Raw genomic sequence first — 21,089 nt, forward strand, 5'->3', positions numbered from 1 at the left:
GCTACCTGAAGGTAGGATAAAGAGATGCTCCGAGCGTCTGAAGGGGGAAGTGATAAGAAGATATTCTTTCAAGGCTTCTGCAACATCCAAAGGGTGAACGTCATTAGAATCTGAAGTCCTAAAAGTAGGCAAGACAATTTCCTGGTTCTGGTGAAACACCGAAGTAACCTTTGGATTAGATCCCAACATGGGAATAAGGACTACTCGGTCCGGAAAGAACGTCAAAAAAGGCTCTTTGAAGCCCAAGGATCCAATTTCCGAAACCCTTTTGGCTGAGGTGACTGCAACTAAGAAAACAACTTTTGCTGAGAAATCCTTAATAGAGAGCGGGGATAGCCCCGTCATACTTAGACTGGAGATTGAGTCCAGGACCAGAGGAAGATCCCACTTGGGGAATCTAGGCTTTCTTTGGGGTTTGAGTCTTGAAGCTCCCCGGAAGAACTGACGAATCAGTGGATGCACTGCCCAAGATGTACCTGAGAAAGCCGATAGAGCCAACACCTGCACCCTGAGGGAGCTTACCGATAAAGGAAGATCGAGGCCGGACCGCAAGAAGCTAAGAATTTCCTGTACTCCTGGATATTCAAAAGGTCTATTCGAAGAAGAGCAGAACTTAACAAATTTGTCCCAGATTCTGCCATACACTTTGTTTGTACTTGATCTCCTTGCACTCATCAGAGTGGAAATCACACTTGATGCACAACCAATAGATTCCAGCCTCTTCCTCTCAAGAACCAGACCATCAGTCTCAGAACTGCTGGGCAAGGGTGCAGAACTGTACCCTGAGAAAGAAGGTCCGGCCTGAGAGGGAGAGGTATGGGATCTCGAACACTGAGTTGGACCAGGAGGGGAAACCAAGGCCTGTTGGGCCAATAGGGAGCTATCATCACAACTTCTACTGCTTCCACTCGGAGCCTCTGAAGGAATCTGAGGATCATGGGAAGTGTAGGGAAAGCATATGCCCTCCTGAACCTCCACTGGTCCGTCAGAGCGTCCGTCCCGCAGGCCTGACTGCAACGACTTCGCGTGTAAAATTTCTTTATTTTGAAATTGCAAGGAGAGGCGAAAAGATCCACTTCTGGACTGACCCCTAATGACAGGATCCACTTGAAGGTTTGAACATGAAGAGACCATACGTTGTTGTCCAGTTGAGACCGGGATAGAAAATCTGCCTGAGAGTTCTGAACTCCTGGCACAAAGACCGCTGAGATGTTCATCAGGTTTTTCTGTGCCCATGATAGGATGGGTTCGACCTCCCGTAGAAGAGTAGAGGTCCGAGTACCCCCCTGCCTTTTCACGTAGGACACTGCCGTGGTGTTGTTCATCTGTAATAATACTGACTTCCCCTTCAGAAGGTGAGAGAATTGCTGGAGAGCACACCAGGCTGCCCGAAGTTCCAGGACATTCGACCCTGGTAAGGGGAGATGAGCGTCCCACTTGCCTTGTGCAAGATTTTATCCGTAGAGAGCCCCCCAACCCGTCCCACTGGCGTCGGTCGTGACCGTGACCCAGGAGATGGGGATGATGGAATGACAGTTCAGCAGATTCTTGCGCTGTAGCCACCAAAAGAGGCTCTCTCTCATGGTTGAGGTTATACGAATACTCTGATTTTTGTCCCCTGACTTCCACTGCTTGAGAAAACCTGCTTGGAAGGGGCGAAGCCTCCACAAAGCCCATTTCACCATCGGGGCTGTCGAGACCATCGTACCAATGATCTTGAGACACTGAGAAGCTTTTAGGTGCTGAGTGTATAGAGCCCGAGAGACTCTCGTATTGTCGGTATTTTTTCGTCCGGGAGAGAGATAGTTCTCTGCAGAGTGTCGAATTGGGCTCCTAGAAATATTAGCCGTTGGACCGGCTCTAGATGACTTTTTGCCAGATTTAGGAGCCACCTGAAGCTGGACAGAGAAGAGATTACTTGTTCCCGGTGCTTCAGCAGTTCTCTGCTTTGGGACAGAACCAGCAGGTCGTCCAGGTAATGGTACAGTCGAATACCTTAACCTGATAAAGGCCACTACAGCCAGGAGGACCTTTGAAAAAACTCGGGGAGAGGTCGTCAACCCAAAGGGGAGGCAAATAAATTGGAGATGGTCTTGACCTACGTGAAATCTTAGGAATTTTTGAAAATCCTTTTCTACCGGGACATGGAAATAGGCGTCCTTTAAGTCGATCGAAATCAACCAGTCTCCCGTCTGTATGGCTTGTTGAATGGTCGAAAGAGTTTCCATCTTGAATTTCCCATACTCTATGTATTTGTTTAGATAGGTGAGATCTATTACTGGGCGCCAGGAACCGCTTTTCTTTCGAACCAGGAAAAGAGGAGAATAGACTCCCTGAAACCACTCTTCCTTTGGCACCTGAATTACTGCTCCTTGAGCCTTCAGTAGATCCACATAAGAAGACAGTACTTGACTTTGTTCCTCCGAGCGAGGGAGGAGGGTGGGCACGAATCTGGGAGGAGGGGAGCTGCAGAAGGTCCATCTGTGGCCCACCGAGACCGTTCTGACTACCCAGTAATCTGAGATCGAGGCCACCCAAACGTGCCGAAAGAGGGATAGCCGAGCCCCCACCGGACCTGTCTGGGCGGGCGCAACCTCAGAAAGACTTAGCCTGCTCACGGCCACTGGATGACTGGTTCTAGCTGGGCTTACGAAGCGAAGTCTGACCTCTGTACCAATTCCTTCTGAAGTCCCGACCCTGTTTGTAGGAACGTGCATCCCTTGTCCGCTCTGGGCTGTGTTTTTTATACTGTGGTCTCTTCCGACCTAAAAATCTTCTGTCCTGGGGAAGGAAGCCAGACTTGCCACCTGTAGCACGTGTAATGGCGTCATCTAACTTGTTACCAAATAACGTAGAGCCCTCGAAGGGGATCTTACACCACGCCTGCTTAGAAACCGGGTCCGCTAGCCAGGGAGGTAACCACAAGGCCCGCTAAGCCGTAACTGACAACAGCATCACACGTGCCAACAGACGGATTAGATCAATGGACGCCTCCCCCAGAAAGACTGCCGCCAGCTTCAGTTCTGCTGCTGCTGAATTCTTAGCCAGATCCTCGGAAACGCCCTTAAGGAAGGATTCTACATTTTCAGACCAAGCTTCCATGGCCTTAGACATAGCTGCTAGTGCCAGGGCAGGTTTGCAGGCCATCCCAGCCAGACCATAAATCTTCTTAAGGTCTTGGTCAATTTTCCTCTCCAGGCCGTCCTTAAAGGACACTGAATCCTCCAATGGGAGGGTAACGTGTTTGGTCAAACGCATCAAAGCCGCATCCACAAGGGGGGCATTTTCCAGATGCTTTACATCTTCTAATTTGAAGGGATACAACCTGGAAGTTTTATTAGTCATAGAGGACTTCCTGTCCACTTTACTCCACTCTTCCTCAAAAATATCTTTGAGTTCAGTAAGAAAAGGAAAGTTTGGATGTTCCTTCCCCAGCTGTTTGAAGAATTTCTTCTGCTTGGCTGGAGGAGTAGATGAGTCTTCCCACTTAAGGGCTTCCCTAACTGCCTTAATCAGAGGGGAGACCATAGCAAAGTCGAAACCCCCGATATCTTCCTCACCTAGGAACTCGTCTTCCGAAGTCGCATTAGATGCTGCATAGAGCTGGGAAGTGCCCGGATCATCACGGGCCTCATCAGCCTGAGGGCCAGACAAGGAAGTAGATTGACTTAGCGTGTGAGAGGTGTCCATGTCTCTCAGAGACTGCTGCACCACACGTTTCACCAGGGATTCCATACGCTGGCTTTCTGATTCTTTTTCTCCAACCGCCTGGGCATAGCATTGATTACACAGCGATTTTCCCTCCGGGACTCGAGTCCCACATCCCCAGCAGGCTCTGCGATCAGAGCGACTATCATGGCGGTGAGAGCGGTGTCTGGAGGAGGAATGTGAACTTCTCCTCTGATGATGAGATCCATGCGGTGATTCCCTTCTGGATCTAGACGAATGGCGATGTGGCCTGGCAAGGTCTTTATCCTGAGGATCCAACCTGAAAGGGCTAACACAAGACAGGAAAGGGGGAAAAAAAATGGCATCAAAAAGAAAACGCAAACAAATGCGACTGTTAATTCCACCCCTCTCCTTATCAGCACATACCTAGTGCGTAAGGGCTGGCCACTTAAAGGCGGTGATTTGTCCATAATTTTAGGACGAAGAGCGTCACGATACAAGATAGTCTGCAAAGAAAAGATGAGGTCCCAAGGGAAAGCACATAAATATATCTCACTTAATAATCTTTTCTTTTTTTTTAAATACATGTATTCCAACATGCACACACTGCATCTAATTATCCATAGTAACGATGCTCACCTTTGCAGACTGGGGCTGGAGAAAACAGGCTTGCTGCTTACGATGCACTGACATACCCAGTGAGACTGAGGCAGCAGTCTGGTTTTTAAAATCCCTGCCCATGACGTCACTGCCCCCTCACCGCGCACTTGCGTAGTAGAGGGATGGCCAAACTGCGCCTGTGCGGCCGCTTTAGCTCGGTCGAACTGCGCACACCAAGCCTCAATATCGAAAGAGGCTACTGCGCAGGCGCGTCCAGAACGCGGAAGACAATGCGGCGACCTGGAATGCAAAGCGCTCCAGCCGCCATACAGGGGGAATAAACAAATGCCAGGGAATAGCCACAAACATATACAAATATATGACTGCCATGGAGAAAGAAAAAACACTTCAGACCTTGCCAGCCATAGTGATTCCTCCTGAACCTTCGTCCGGGGCATACCGAGGCAACCACCCTCATACAGGGGACCGTCCAGCCTCAAAGCTACTCGCCCACCCATGGCTGGGTACTGAGCTTGCACCGCATAGGTATGCAAAGAGAGAAATCCGAAATCCAACCGAACAGCAAGTGTAGGTCCAAATGGAGGAGGACAAAAAAAGGAACACCGTGTGGAGTGGTGAGTGCTCTTTTATTTGAATGGGGTCCTATAGCATTGGAGTGGAGGCGGGGTCAACCCACACATAGCCTGCCATGGAGTCTGTCAGGGAAACAATCTTTACTCAAAGCCAGTGAAAAGGAACGGTGGCATGTGCATTTTGCCAGGAAATTTGAATGAATAGTGTCATGACAAAAAAAAAAAAAAAAAAACTGGATGCTGAAACTTGTGGTTAACATATCGCAAAAATGATTGGTTGACTGCTAGTAGCCTGGCATACAATCAGAGCTACATTATATTAACAATTGTATTGTGACGCCTGCCTTTACACGCACATGAACTTTAATGGCATCCCAGCAGGGCCAGACTGGGGATAAAAACCAGCCCTGGGAAAAATGTCATACCAGCCCCATAGCACTATTATATCAGCCCAACATCATTATGTAATTTTCTTATTCATAAAAGGGAAAACCATGCATTTTAAAGCACATTTGAAGAGTGTATTATATATAGATAAGACGATAAGACAGATATAAAAGCACATAGGGCTTTATATATATATATATATATATATATATATATGAGAAAATTCCAGTTCCAAGTGGCAAAAGTGTAGCAATCATCAAGAGGGACCCCAGGGACTGTGGGAGGGGGTACTGATTTAAGGGGAAAACATTTATATCAGTGCCCCCTTACATTATTGTATTCACCCCCCTTACATCACTGACACCCAGGGCAGGACTTACCATTGGGCTTGACTGGGCTCAAGCCCATGGGCCCTTCCAAATAGGGGGCCCTGCTGAGGTACATAGCCGAGTGTACTCGGCTCAGCTCCGCTCACAGTCATGCCCAGTCCCGCACTATGATGGACATAACACAGGGACTGGGCATGAACGCGAGCCAAGCCGAGTACACTCGGATACTCTCTGCGCCGCTCGTGGACTTCGACAGGACCCAAGAGCTGCCAAGAGGACCCGAGAGCTGCCGAGATGTATCACGGTGACGCCATTTTTAAGCTTCAAGATTGCAATGACAAGGCTGCAAATGACACTGGGGCAAGGCTGCAAATGACAAGGCTTCACTGACAAGGCTGCAATGACATGGACAAGGCTGCAGATGGATGGGCAAGGCTGCAGATGGACACTGATAAGGGTGCATTGATGGGCATTTAAATGTAAGTTTTTTTCCTTAAACTTCCCTCCTAAAAGTTTTTTTTCCTTAAAATCCCCTCCTAAACTGCGGGTGCGTGTTATACGCCGATAAATCCGATAATTTATAGAAGGTAGGGCCTGAAAATGATTCAAGCCCAGGGGCCCCCACCACCCTAAGTCCTGCCCTGCTGACACCCCTAAGCCCTTGTACACACGGTCGGAGATTCCGTCGGAATGTTTCCTATCGGACCGTTTTGTCGGATATTCCGACTGTGTGTGGTCTGCATCGGACTGTTTCCGTCGGAATATCCGATGGACCAACTTTTCCAACTTGCCGGTAAAATCTTCCGACAAAATGCTCCGATCGGACATACTCTGATCATGTGTAGCTAGCTCAGATCAAATTCCTAGACCAAAGCTATTGGCTACTAGCCTGAACGTAGTCCTGTCGTAACGAAATAACGTCATCACGTTATGTACAATCGGATTTCCGACAACTTAGTCCGACCGTGTGTATGCAACATCACTTCTGGACCTCTTCCGGAATTAATCCGTCGGAATTACGACGGATTTGGTTGTCGGAATCTCCGACCGTGTGTACAAGGGCTTAGACTGGCTTGGTGGTGCTGATGCTGGCCTCCTTTCAGGTGCAAGAGATCAATGCATCAATGAAGCCTCACCAGTGCCCATCAAATGCAACCTACCAGTGCCCTTCAAATGCAACCTACCAGTGCCCATTAATTGCAGCCTTATCAGTTCCCTACCAAATGCAGCCTACCAGTGCCCATCAAATGCAGCCTTATCAGTTCCCACCAAATGCAGCCTATCAGTGCCCACCAAATGAAGCACGCCAGTGCAGTGCCCACCAAATGCAGCCCACCAGTGCAGTGCACACCAAATGCAGCCCACCAGTGCAGTGCCCACCAAATGCAGCCCATCTGTGCAGTGCCCACCAAATGCAGTCCACCAAATTCAGCCCACCTGTGCAATCCCCACCAAATGAAGCCCACCTGTGCAATGCCCACCTAATGCAGCCCACCTGTGCAATGCCCACCTAATGCAGCCCACCTGCGCAATGCCCACCTAATGGAGCCTATCAGTGCAATGCCCACTAAATGCAGCCTATCAGTGCAGTGCCCACCAGTACCTGGATCATGATCTCCTGTGTCATGGAACTTGGCTTTAAATTGCCCGCCTGGGCAGCTGCTGTAAGAAAGTCCTGCCTCCTGAGACACACGTCACACTAATTCAATGCCCCCATTGGATTAGTGTTCCGTCAAGACAGTTTAGGAGGTGGGACTTTATTTAAAGCTCCGCCGAACAGACCCAGCTCCACAATACAGCAGGAGTTGGGAGATCGCCGCTGTGTGTGTGTTCCACACAAGGAGGAGGGAGGGAAGGACAGCACGGAAGCTTGGGCACCAAGGTGCAGTGCAGCCATGCAGGATTAGCCCTGCTTGAGCCACAGCTCAAAGCGGCTCCAGGGCAGGTGGCCTACTGGGAAATTTCCCGATATCCCGATATGTCAGTCTGGCCCTGCATCTCAGTCTTAGTCTGTAGAGTTCAATATTGAGCAAGGCCTGATTCACACTTGTGCAGGTTGCAGTTTGCATATTGCAGGTGCATTTTGCATTTTTAAATACACACCTTTAAACCATTGAAGTCTATGGAACCAAAAACCAAAAAAAAACCTGGCCCTTTCCATAAAATGCACAGATGTGAGCTACATCCATAGGAAACCATGTTAAATGGACTGTAGTGTGTTTCTGCAAAACTGAAAATGCACAAAAAAATGCATAGGTGTGAACCAGGCATTAGCCCACCCTTTGCAGCTATAACAGCTTCAGCACTTCTGGGAAGGCTGTCCACAAGGTTTAGGAGAGTGTCTATGGGAATGTTTGACCATTCTTCCAGAAGCGCATTTTTGAGGTCAGGAACTAATGTTGGGTGAGTAGGCCTGGCTATCATTCTCCACTCTAATTTATCCCAAAGGTGTTCTATCAGATTGAGGTCAGGACTCTGTGTAGGCCAGTCAAGTTCTCCCACCCCAAACACGCTCATCCATGTCTTTATGGACCTTGCACACATGTCGGTAACAACCCATGCAATCCATACATACAAATAAACCAAAACAAGTTCAGAAATTATGTGTAATATAATGGAATGACACTGGGAAAAAGTATAGAACACATGAAGAAAGGAATGTGCAAAAAGGCATGGGAAGCGAAGAGACCTGATGAAATCTATCAATAATTAGAAAGCAATCCTGCACCTTGTTACTGTAAATTAATATCAGCTGATTCAGTCTCAATTTATGGCATATAAAAGGCGTCTCATTACCAATGTGTCACAAAAGAAAAATCTAATTATGGGTAAAAGCAAAGAGCTCTCTCTCATAACCTTTGCAACCTTATTGTTGCAAAACATGCTTATGGCATTAGTAATTATAGATTATCCTCGTGCCACAATGTTTCAGATAAAGAGAAGTAAAGCAAAAATAGAGACGAGAAAGTATGGCTGCAGCAAAACACAGACAAGGGTTCAAACCCTCCCCTAAATCGATAAGCTGTATATATGGTGAATGGTGTTGCGCTCCACTAATAGTACAAATAAATAAATAAAGTAGATAAATATGGATATAACTATCAATATACAATGTGCAAATAATCATTCAAAAACTGTTATCTTGTTCAATAGTAAGTAGATTCTCTTTCAGAAACTTATTTTGATTCTAAACGCATGCAAGCTATCATAAAAAACTTCTTCCCCAAAAGTGCATCTAGTGACAATAAGCAATAAAGTGCATTCAGTGCCAAAAATTGTTTAACATATAATCAAAAAACAATATATATATATATATACATATATCATATATACGATGTAATTCAGTCCATAGTGCATAAAAGTGTAAAACTCAAAAATACAGTAACAAAGTCTGAAAAAAAGCCAAATAATGAATCGTTCAATGTCCAATAAGGTGCAACGAAGCAATAGTGAAAGTGTCTATTTCTATATATATATAAAAAAAAAGCTCTCAGTCCATGTCAGAACGTGCACTTTATATACACCATTCACCATATATACATGCTTATGGACATTGCTTATGGCATTGGTTACAAAAGGATTTCTAAGCTTCTGAATGTTCCAGTGAGCACGTTGGGGCCATAATCCGGAATTGGAATTGGAAAGAACATCATTTCAACATAAACAGGCCATGACCTGGTGCTCCTCGCAAGATTTCTGACAGAGGAGTGAAAATAATTAGCAGAAGAGTTATCCAAGAGCCAAGGACCACTTGTGGAGAGCTTCAGCAAGATCTGGAATTAGCAGGTACACTTGTTTCAAAGTAAACAAAACAATACACTCAACTGCCATGGCCTGTATGCAGGCTCACCGCGCAAGACTCCATTGCTGAAGAAATGTTGAAGTTCGTTTAAAGTTTGCTGCACAACATTTAGACAATCCTGTGAAATACTGGGAGAATATAATCTGCTCAGATGAGGCCAACATTGAACTCTTTGGATGCCATAATACACACCATGTTTGGAGGCGAAATTACACTGCACATCACCCCAAAAACACTATACCAACAGTGAAGTTTGGAGGTGGGAACATTATGGGGTGGGGCTGTTTTCAGCATACGGTACTGGCAAACTTCATATTGTTGAAGGAAGGATGAATGGAAAAAATGTACCAAGACATTCTTGGTAAAAATCTACTGCCTTCTACCAGGATGATGAAGATGAAACAAGGGTGGACATTTCAGCAAGACAATGATCCCAAACACAAAGCCAAGGAAACTCTCAACTGGTTTCAAAGAAAGAAAATAAAGCTTGTAAAATGGCCCAGCCAATCATCTGACTTGAATCCAATAAATAATCTATAGGAAGGACTAAACATCAGAGTTCATAGAGGAGGTCCACAGAATCTTCAAGATTTGAAGACTGTAGAAAAATGGGACAAAATCACACCTGAACAATGCATGTCCCTCCATACAGGAGGTGTTTCTCCATACAAGAGGCGTCTTGAAGCTGTCATTACCAAGGATTTGGTTCCAAGCATTAGGTACATTTCAGTTAGACCCCTTTCACACCAGGGCGTTTTGCAGGCACTATAGCGTTAGAAATAGCGCCTGCAATCTGTCTTAAAAAAGCTGCACCATGGGGGTGCATGCGCGAGGCTCGACATGGCAGACGTTCTTCCATAGAGCTCCGCATTCCCCGCTGCATTACCGGATCGTTTGTGACAATCTGAACCGACATCCTCTTAAGATTTATCCAGGATCGCCTCCTGACACCTTACGGTACCTCGAGGTATGGTACTTACGGGACCCAAGGGCAAAAACAAGCCGAAACCCATCAAATAAGCTTTGGCCCGGGCCTCCTCCAAAATGGCGGCGAAAGCCTTAGCGAAACAACACGCTGTATCTCCGGCGGCCTCGGACAGCGGTGATGAGGAGGACACAGACTCCAATCTTGGCGGCTCCCCACCACTACCCTCCGCAGGTATGTCGCAAGCGGCTTTTCTAAAACATATGGAATCTATGCTCCAGAAAGCCCTCAAGAACACTTCAGAGCAAATAACTGACAGGCTCTCCCGAGAAATTTGTGAGATAGGCCAACGCACCGCAGATCTGGAGACGAAGGTGGACGATCTAGAGCTCACCCTCCGGGATCACACACAAGACTTCTCAGTGCTCAGGGAGGAGAATGCCACCCTGCTGTCTCGTTTAGAGGACGCTGAAAACCGTTCCCGCAGATCCAATTTACGACTGCGTGGAATCCCCGAATCTATAGACGACATACAGTTATTCACCACCGCATTGTTCCAGGAACTCTCACCCTCCATCCCCATTGAGCGGCTGGAATTCGACAGAATCCACCGGGCCCTTACACGCCGCCAACCAGATGGTCCCCCTCGAGATATCATTATAAAGTTACACTTCTTCCGAACGAAGGAACAGTTGCTCAATGCCGCCCGCAAGAATGAAGAATTGATTTTCCAAACCCATAAGTACCAACTTTTCTCCGATTTGGCTCCTCTGACCATATCTAAGCGTCGTGCTATGAAACCCCAGCTCCAGATTTTACTGCACCATCAAATTAAGTATACCTGGAGATTTCCCTTTGCCCTGCAATTTACTCACCTGGGCCAACAACATTCCTGCTCCTTTCCGGAATCCTTACAACATCTCCTGGAAACACTCCACCTGGCCCCACCGGCCCAACCTCCGGAGACTGCACTGCCCCGCACCCCTGCCCGGTCCGCTGTTCATCCATACACAGCCACGCCTAAACGCATCTCCCTGGACCCGGCATCCGTTCGTAAAGGAACTCCATCACACCGGTACGAGGACACCTTCCTCAGCCCGAAGTCTCGTACTCCGTGCTGACTTGTTTCCATGGGCCCCTTTTCTTTTTCTCTCTCCCGCCCGATACCCTTGGAGCGCCCCCCCTGTGTCCCCGGTCTCCAGGCTCTCATAGCCGCTTTACAGTTGTAGCGTGACTGCACTTGGCTCCTCGACACCTCAATTATTTAGTCCGCTCTTTATTTTATGTTTTTTTTTATTGACTTTTTATATTCTGCTGAGACCCAGGGGTTCACACTGAGGACTGGTTAATGTACCCTCACTGGGGCGACCCTTGAGAATTGTGTGCCCTCTGTAGGGCCTTCATTAAGGTTCAGTCATTCTTTTATGTTTCACTTATTTAGTCTTGTTGCATGCCTATATTTTGTTCTCCATAGGTTTTGACTGCTGGAGGGGGGGGGGGGGGGGGTGTGCGGGCGGGGGGGTGGGGGGTAAGGCTGCCCCCCCCCCCTCGTCCTAGGGCACCTTTCTTTTTCATTTTCGTTTTTTGTATGTTTTTATTCATGTGCCTCCAGCGGCTATTTCGTGCCGCACCCTCTTCTAGTGTTACGTTGCATATATAACGATTTATGTCTTCTCCTATTTGTGCTTTCATTTAGGTCTATTGGGTTGCTAGTCTCCTTCTTTCTCCTTTCTCCCCCCCCCCCCTCCTCCCCCCCCCATTCCCTCACCTTCCGCTCTCCCTCCTCCCCAACCGTCTTTTCTTTTCTCCTATTATTTTTTCTCCCCTTCTGCCCCCCTTTTCCTTCCACCGCTACATTCTCTCCCTCTCTTTTCCTCTCTCCCCCTCCCTCCCCCACTTACCCCTCTTAATGACCCTACACTGCCCAATGAGATAGGCATATATTGATCATCAATGGAGGCTCTATGCTTCGCTGTTTATGCTTATATGTTTCTGGTAAACCTATTTAGGATATTTTTCTAAGATTTGCTGAATTGATTTATGTGTTAGATCAGTTTGCAGCGGGGAGTTGTCACTGCTTCCCCACCTCTCTGTGCTCTCCCTCTGTGGCCGTTTTTCCTTTTGTTGGCCGCAGAGATAGTGCGCTATTTAGTCGGGCAATATAGAAGTTATTTTCCACTTATCAATTTTAATGAAGTGCCCTACGCCTACTACTCTTTACTGTCTTCTTCTTCTCCCTGCTTCTTGTCTTTACTCTCTCCTTATCTCTTCTTTTTTATTTTTTATTACTGGTCAGGTGGCTCCCTTGCATCACCCATCGTCTTTTAATAATCCCCTCCTTCCGCTCAGATGGCCCCCCTAAACATCCTCTCCCTTAACGTTAAGGGACTAAATTCCCCAAATAAGAGGGTCAAGGCCTTTCGTACCTTTGTTTCCCTGAGGGTCGACATTGTAGCCCTTCAGGAGACTCATTTCTCTACCCATAGTACACCTACATTTTTCAGTTCCCCTTACCCCCAAGTGTACACCGCCTCCGCTGAATCGAAGCACAGAGGGGTCTTACTGGCCTTCCACCACTCCTTGCTCTTTAAGGTGACAACAGAAATCAAAGATCCTGCTGGCCGCTACATCATACTAATAGGCCTTCTACAAGACGTGGAAACGTCCTTTGTTTCTTATTACGCCCCAAATATCAACCCGATTCCCTTCTTCTCTCACTTACTGCAGGTAGTCAGAACTCATTCTAAAGGTACACTCTTTATGTGCGGTGATTCCAATTTAGTACTCCATCCACATCTTGATAAATCCCCCTACTCTCCTGACCATTACTCCCCTTCTTCACAATTTCGCAGACTACTCCACCAATCTTCTCTCCTGGATACATGGAGAGAGTGCAACCCATTGAAGAAAAATTACACTTACTATTCTTACCCGCATAATTCTTTTTCCAGAATTGACCATATCCTTGTTCCAGTCGCATCCTCTCCAATCCTACAACAATCTGTTATTCACCCTATTACATGGTCAGACCATTGTGCTGTGATCACCACGGTCTCCTCATTAATACCTCGCCCTGCCACTAAAACATGGTGCATGAATGAAGCCCACCTTACCAATCAGTCCTATTGTCTTGATATTCAATCAGCTCTTAATGATTATCTATCACACAACGCCACACCTGGCATATCGCCAACCCTGCTCTGGGAAGCACATAAGCCGGCGATCAGAGGCACATGTATCTCTGTTGCCACCCACCTTAAACGCATTAAGCAATCCAAACTTCATCAATTAGAATCTGACTTTCACCATTGGTTCCTGCTGTTCCAAGCGTCCCCCTCTGCCACTAATGAACAGCTATTGGAGAAGACCAAGCTGGAATTGGACCTTCTTTTGGCCGAATCTGCGGAGAAGTCTATCCGCCGGTCCGGTCACAAGATCTACACCAAGGCTAATAAGCCTGATACCTTTTTGGCACTTCATCTCAGAAGACCAGATCATACCCATAACCCTATTAGACTTCGGCTGGCCAATGGCACTCATACAAGTAACCCTGTCAGAGTACTCTCTGAGTTTCGCAAGCGTCTTGCTGATCTATATGAAGGGAGGGGGTCTGTTCCTTTTAAGGAGGCAGGGACACTCTTCCAGGACTTATCTATACCTATATTGCCTGACGCTAGTCGGGAGTCTATTGATAAACCAGTCTCGGTCGGTGAGGTTCTCGGTGCTATTAAAACTCTCAAGCCCCACAAGCGTCCTGGTCCAGATGGTCTTCCAGGCATATATTACAAGAAATTTGCACCCACTCTGGCCCCACTCCTTGCCAATTCGTATAACGCCCTGCTGAAACAACAATCCCTCGGTCGTGATACCTTGACTGCCATTATAGCCATGCCCCCCAAACCCAACACCGATCATACCCTCTGGTCCAATTAAAGGCCATTTCCCTCTTACATTTGGATGTGAAAATCCTAGCTAAAATTCTTGCCTTAAGGCTTAACCCAATAATTGGGGGCTTGATCCACAAGGACCAAGTGGGCTTCATCCCCTGTCGACAGGCCGGTGACAACATTCGTCGGGTTATCCTCCTACAACATATAGCAAATCCCGCAAGATCCCTATGCACCTTTTATCACTCGACATCAGAAAAGCATTTGACACTGTCTCGTGGCCCTATCTCCACTACATTTTAGGTCGCTGGGGCTTTGGTCCCAATTTCTTGCAATGGGTGAGTGCCCTATATGCCCACCCACAAGCTTACGTGAAATATTCTGGTTTCAGCTCAGAGTGCTTCCCCATTCGGAGAGGAACGAGAAAGGGTTGCCTCTTATCCCCATTAATATTTGCTTTAGTGATCGAACCCCTTGCTGCTCTAATTAGATCAAACCCAAATATCCATGGCCTAGATATAGCTTCCACATCCCATAAACTCTGCCTCTTTGCCGACGACGCCCTCTTATTTGTTACCTCCCCACATATTTCCCTGCCTAACCTCCAATTACTTTTAACCAAGTTTGCTAAGATTTCAGGCTTAGAGGTCAATCAGGTGAAATCTAAAGCCCTTAATGTGTCCCTCCCACTGGCTGAACTGGAACTCATACAGACAAATTTTCCCTTTCAATGGTCCTCTTCCTCAATCCCTTATTTAGGAATCAAATTGATTAGTGATCCTGCACATTTTTTCCAATCTAATTATCTTCCGATGCTAAAATATTTGTCCTCCTTACTTAATACTTGGCTGCCTCTCCACGTCTCCTGGCTTGGACGTATCGCAGCCGTGAAAATGTCTCTATTACCTAAGCTACTATACCTCTATAGGGTCCTCCCGGTCGCAATACCACATTATTTCCACAGGGCAATCCAAAGTCGGGTGTTTAAGTATATCTGGGGCACTAAGACCCCCGAATTTCCAGACCCATTTTACTTCGCAGTAAACTTAATGGGGGCTTGGGAGTTCCCAACTTTCTACATTACTATCATTCCGCCCAGTTGGCACAACTGACTCTCTATCATGCGAAGACGGAGAACCCCCTTTGGGTCGCCCTGGAGGCTATAGACTTACACCCCATTTCCATCGCCAATATTCTGTGGCTCCCTGTTTCAGCTCGGGGCCCGATTGCTAACCCCCTAACTCAGCATTCCTTACGAATTTAGGACAAACTATGTAGACCTTTTAAATTGCTCACTCCACATTTACCCTTACTTTCCCTATTTGGCCAACCACTATTCTACCCAGCCTTCTCCCAACCTGTCTCCTTCCAGGCCTGGACCCATGCCGGCCTGGAACGTATACGTGATTTTGTTTCAAACGGTGCCATCGCACCTTTCCCAGTCTTACAGTCGCAGACGCGCATTTCCCCGCGGGAGTGTTTTAGATACCTCCAAATCTCCCATTTTATCCAAACAATTATGGGCCCTCACGCTGCCATTGCGGCGTATTGCTGGCGGTTTTAACCCTTTCCCGGCCGCTAGCGGGGGTAAAAGGGTCCCGCTAGTGGCCAAAACTGCCGACGCTATGGGCGGTGTGGTGTGAAAGGGGTCTTAGCGTGTTCCATACTTTTTCCCTGTGTCATTTAATTTTATTGCACATAACTTAATTTCTGAACATATTTGTTTTTGTTTCTTTGTATGTATGGATTGCATGAGTTGTTACTGACATGTGGTGAAAATGTCATGTCAATAGCACCTTTAGAAATATATTTACCTAGAAAAATGGTGACGTGTTCAATACTTATTTTACCCGCTGCACCAAGACTGGATGAAAAGACATACAAACATTTTGCCAAGTAAAACAGTTTCCATGTATGTATTCCAACTACGTATTAAGCTATTTGCCTGGAGTTCAGTTTTAGACACAATTTTAGCATACTATCATTTTTCTCCAATCTGTCTGATTGAATAAATCTTCCTATGCAGTGTATATAGTAATCATTGAGTGCTTTATTTATCAACTATATGCATTACTGACAGTGTCAGTGCTAGTTGTCAGTTGCGTAAACCAGAGTGACCAGTTCTAATGCCTCTTTCCCTCTTGCTAGAGCTTTTCTGTATTGAATTGCTAACTGTGCCCAGATGCTGGTAAAGGCTTACTGATGTGTAATTCCCTAACTATTCACCTTCATTTAAAAAAAAAAAAAAAACAACAGAACAAGAGAGAATTAAATAAGTCTGAATAGGTTGGCGTAGTCAAACACTGAGTGCGTTGTTCTCACCAAGGCCCCGCTGCTAAGAAGAATCATGAGGATTATAAATGATTCAAACCAGCTGTGTTCCACAATAAGGTAGCAGGTTTTCCTGAGGTTCCACCAGGTTTTTCCTCTCCCCTCTTCAATGTTGATCCGGCAGCATGCACATTTCTTCACGCAGCCTGGGGACAGAAGAAAAGAAGCTGGCAAGTAATCAATTAACAATGCTAACAAGGGTTTTTCCTGCCCCTATGAAGTCCACAACCTGAATAGAGCAGTCGCTGCAGTTTTTACAGGTCTTACATCTGTGCTCTGAAAGTATGTTAACAATGTCTCTAAAAATATTTCCAAGGCAGCTGTCTTTGAAGTTACATAAAGCAGCTTTTCAATAAAAATAAATAAATAAATAAATCAGCATATAAATAAAAGCAGTGAACGTATATCAAATCTCAGTTGAAACTACAGCCCACCACTAGGATGTGAGAAATAGGCACACAAGATAACATGGACCTTCTAGCTATGGCAATAACATTAAGGGTGTGAGAAAGAAAAAAGTTAGCTGGTTAGGCCAGTAGTAGTAAATCGCATACTACTGCACATGTTCTGTAATGTTAAAGGCATTTTACCAAAAATCCAAGTGGCTACCTGAGTTCAAATGAATGTCTTGTGCCAACAAATGTTGATTGTCCAAGACAATGGGAGGTTTGAAGCAAATTTGTAATACCAATCCTACTTGAAAACCCTCATTATCCACATTTTTTTATTTTGTGAAGACATTTTTCCAGTACTAGGAGGATAAGTCTAGTTGAATGTGAATTATTTCTACTAGCTAAATCATTAACTGGTCAGTACTACTGAGTGAGTGCATTCCTTGCACGGGAATAGGCACGGGAATAGCAGACCAATTATACGCTATGACCTGCAGCTGCATACCTTAGTCATTCAGAGTCCTATGGCTCCCTTTATGATCAGATCTGGTTTGAGATGGCTAGGGTGAGCAAGGGTGTACAGGATTTTTTTATGTAAAACAGTGCTATTATCTTTTAAAGGGCTGGTGCCAGGACAGATAAGGAGACATTTGTGTTTGTTTTCACCTATAAGTCTCTTCAGGATCATTAAAAGAGAAGTTCTTTATCGATCAGATGCTGCATCTGTCCCCTGCCGGTTCTACACTGAGATCTGAGCGAACAAACACCGCTAAACGCTCAATTCTCCCCTCTCTACTCTCAGCAGACAGCCAGTGACTGTAAATCACTCACTTTCAGTTTTGCCATCCAACATTCGCAGGAGTGCTGGACTGTGCAGGGGGCGGCTATCTGAGAGGCTGCCGGTCCAGGCATCTGGGTGGATCCCGACTGTAAAGTTGGGATCAATTCAGAGCCTGGAATGGCTGAGTCAAGTCAGCCGACAGTGGTCTTCAGCCATTGTCGGCTGAAAACAGATCACAGGAGTGCAGATCCATAGGAAAAGTAGGGCCAAAAAAAACTTTGGCCCCACTTCACCTTTAAATTATTTTGTATTAGGATTACTAGAACAGATGAAGCTGAAATACAAAGGAATAATACAGAACAGTGACAGGTCCTACAGCAGCAAGATCTTTTCAATAGAGTCCCATGAGACATATAATGCCAGCAGGCAACCCAGCAAAATCCCAACCTTTTAACTGACTTTTTGCAATGTAGCTTTTGACCAAAGCGGAAAATGCAATAATACAAGTTTTTTTTGTTTTTTGTTTTTTATTGGGATTTTTTTTCAATTTAAAGAGAATTTGAGATCAGTGGTCACTTTTTTTTATATTTATATTTTATTAATGTTCAAAATACAAAATGATTATTTATGAAAAAAGATTATTACATCTCTTCATCAATAAAAAATAGAAATACATTTTCCCTTTTCACTATCCCCCCCCCCCCCCCCGTAAAGGCCGCCCCCTCCAATTAATTACTCCGCTCCTCTCAGATTTTTACACTTCCGCATATTTCTCTGCATATTTACTAGTTTTTTAAAATCTATCCACTTTTCCCAGATTCCAGCAAATGTTTCTGTTTGATCTTCCTCTTTACTACTCAAGTACTCAATGCTATAAATATATATATATATATATATATATATATATATATATATATATATATATATATATATATATATTTTTTTTTTTTTTTTTTTTTTTCAATTCTTTTAAACCATTCCCTTATTGCAGGTCTTTCTGCATTAAGCCATTGTTTTGGTATTACTCCTTTAGCTGTATTTAAAAAAAAGGAACTATTGCATTCTTATACTGTTTTATTTGTACTATGGAATAGACAACTCCACTGCTTATCTGGTCCCTCTGTTTCAGTAATCTCGACTATCTTTTGCCACACCTCCTGACAATATTTGCGTATCTTTGGCCATTCCCACCATATGTGGGTCATAGTGCGCTGTGAATTACATCCTCTCCAACAGAATGGAGATTTCTCTGGTTAATATTTATATGCTTTAGCCGGAGTGCTGTACCATTTAGCCAGCCATTTATAGTTCATTTCTATGCTGTTAATATCTACCGAATAACTATATACAGCTCTTAGTATTTAATTTAATTATTGCTCTGTTAATCGTGTACCCAATTCTCTTTCCTATTTTCCAATGTATGGAGGTATTTTCAGCTCCGTCATTTCAGTAATTATTTTATAAATCTTTGCTATACAATGTTTAACTGGCCCCCGTGAGTTACATAGCTTTTCAAAAGGATTAAACTTTTCTTCTGATCTTATCGGTTGTGGAAGCGTTGACACAAAATGCTTTAGCTGTAAATACCTCCATTCATTAAAGTTTTTCATTCCTCCCTTGTGTTTTAATTCTTGAAATGAACATAATTTCCCTTTTTTTTAATAATATCTTTTAACTGTGTGTTTATTCAACATGTTTTCTACTTCCACCCATCTTTTGGCATTTTTTATCCTAGTCCACTCAACCATTCATGCCAACACTTCAGCATCATAATATATTTTTATATCTGGTGCAGCTAACCTCCCATGTGCTTTATCCTTACTCAATACTGTGTGCTGTATACTCTGTTTCTTATTCTGCCATATGAACTTTAATATCCTTCCTTTTAATATTTTAAAATATGTCTGGGGTAATGCTATTGGGATCATCTGAAATGTATACAGTATTTTCGGGAGTATTACCATCTTTACTATGTTTATTCGTCCTATGCAAAAAAGTGGTTTTATAGCTATTTTTTAAAGTTCAATCTAATCCCCTTTAGTAATGGGATATAGTTTGCTTGGTATAGTTTCCCTAGGGAAGGAGTTACTTTTATTGCAAGATATTTTAAGTCTGTTTTCCTCTATGTAAAGGGGAACTCTTCCTGTAAAGCTTGTTCTTCCTTCTTACTAATACTTAAGTTTAATATATCTGACTTTGTCGGATTTATCTTCAGGTTAGACAGTTCTCCATATTTTTTACATTTGTTTATTAGATTTGGTAATGTAATTCTGAGGTTGGTTATTTAGCACAGGCCATCATCTGCATATGCTGCTACTGTATGTTCTTATGTTCTTCCCTGATCTTCACTCCTCTATATTGTTTTGTATAGTTGCCAATAGTGGTTCCTATGTCAGGATAAACCAAAGGGGCGAGAGTGGACATCCCTGTCTTGTACTATTTAACATTTCAAAGGGAGGCCATAGGATGGTTCTATACCACTTTAATCCACCCAACCATCCTAGGGCCTATTCCAATACTCTATTGTTTTTATCATAAATTCCCAATCTACTTTGTCAAATGCCTTTTTGGTGTCTATTGACAGAAATAGGACGTGGACCTTTCTGCTTTTCAGGTTATGCAATAGGAGTAATGTTCTTGTACCATTGGAAAGGTACTCAGATCTTACAGATCCCAGGCCGTGCTACGGAGGCTAAAATGAGATTAGGACGTGAATGGAAGGGCACACAGACAGCGTCGCCACACCTAAAAATCGCAGCCCCAAAGGGGATGCAACCAGTAACAGAAATATTTATATACTGGGTCCGGCACCACTGTTAATTGGCTACGATGGAGTGTGTACACAGAATGTGAGTACACCCACACCACCTGTGGAGGCCAGTGGTGTGCGTGTACTCACATTCTGTGTACACACTCCATCGTAGCCAATTAACAGTGGCGCCGGACCCCGTATATAAATATTTCTGTTCTTGTACCATTATCTTTACCCTCTCCTCCTGTGATAACCCCCACCTGATCTGCATGGATCCAATCTGGCATTAATTCTTTTAATCTGGTGGCTAAGACCTTAGCGTACATTTTTGTATCTGCATTCAAAAGTGCTATTGGTCTATAGCTAGAACTCAGAGTTGCATCTTTCTCTTCTTTAGGTATCACTGTGATATGTGCTAACAATAATTCTTTCCTCATGTTTTCCCCTTCTCCTAGTCCATTTATATACTTACATAGTTTTGGTATTAACTGCTCTTTAAACTTTTTACAATACCCTATCATGAAGCCGTCTGGCCCTGGGCCCTTCCCTGTTGGTGTATTTTTTTAATGCTGATTTTATTTCTTCTAATGTTATTGGTCCTTCTAAGGCCGCGTACACACGGGCGGATTGTCTGGCCAACT

At 44.8% G+C, this 21,089-nt stretch overlaps 1 protein-coding gene across 4 annotated transcripts in view; it reads right to left on the reverse strand.

Annotated features, from left to right (window-relative positions):
• LOC143923735 (sodium channel protein type 2 subunit alpha-like) overlaps positions 1-21,089 on the reverse strand; it is a 351,076-nt gene that overhangs the window by 74,002 nt on the left and 255,985 nt on the right. For all 4 annotated transcript variants that reach the window (XR_013261775.1, XR_013261774.1, XM_077447556.1 and 1 more), the window contains exon 19: positions 16,515-16,669. Coding sequence is in view for 2 of the 4 variants with exons in the window: in XM_077447556.1 (XP_077303682.1) it covers positions 16,515-16,669 (155 nt within the window). In the remaining 2 variants the exon portion in view is untranslated. The remainder of the gene's footprint in view (positions 1-16,514; positions 16,670-21,089) is intronic.

The sequence above is a fragment of the Lithobates pipiens genome, unplaced genomic scaffold (genome assembly GCF_037356315.1).
Source record: "Lithobates pipiens isolate NorthernLeopardFrog02 unplaced genomic scaffold, aLitPip1_a1.2 Scaffold_22, whole genome shotgun sequence".
Lineage (NCBI taxonomy): Eukaryota > Metazoa > Chordata > Amphibia > Anura > Ranidae > Lithobates > Lithobates pipiens.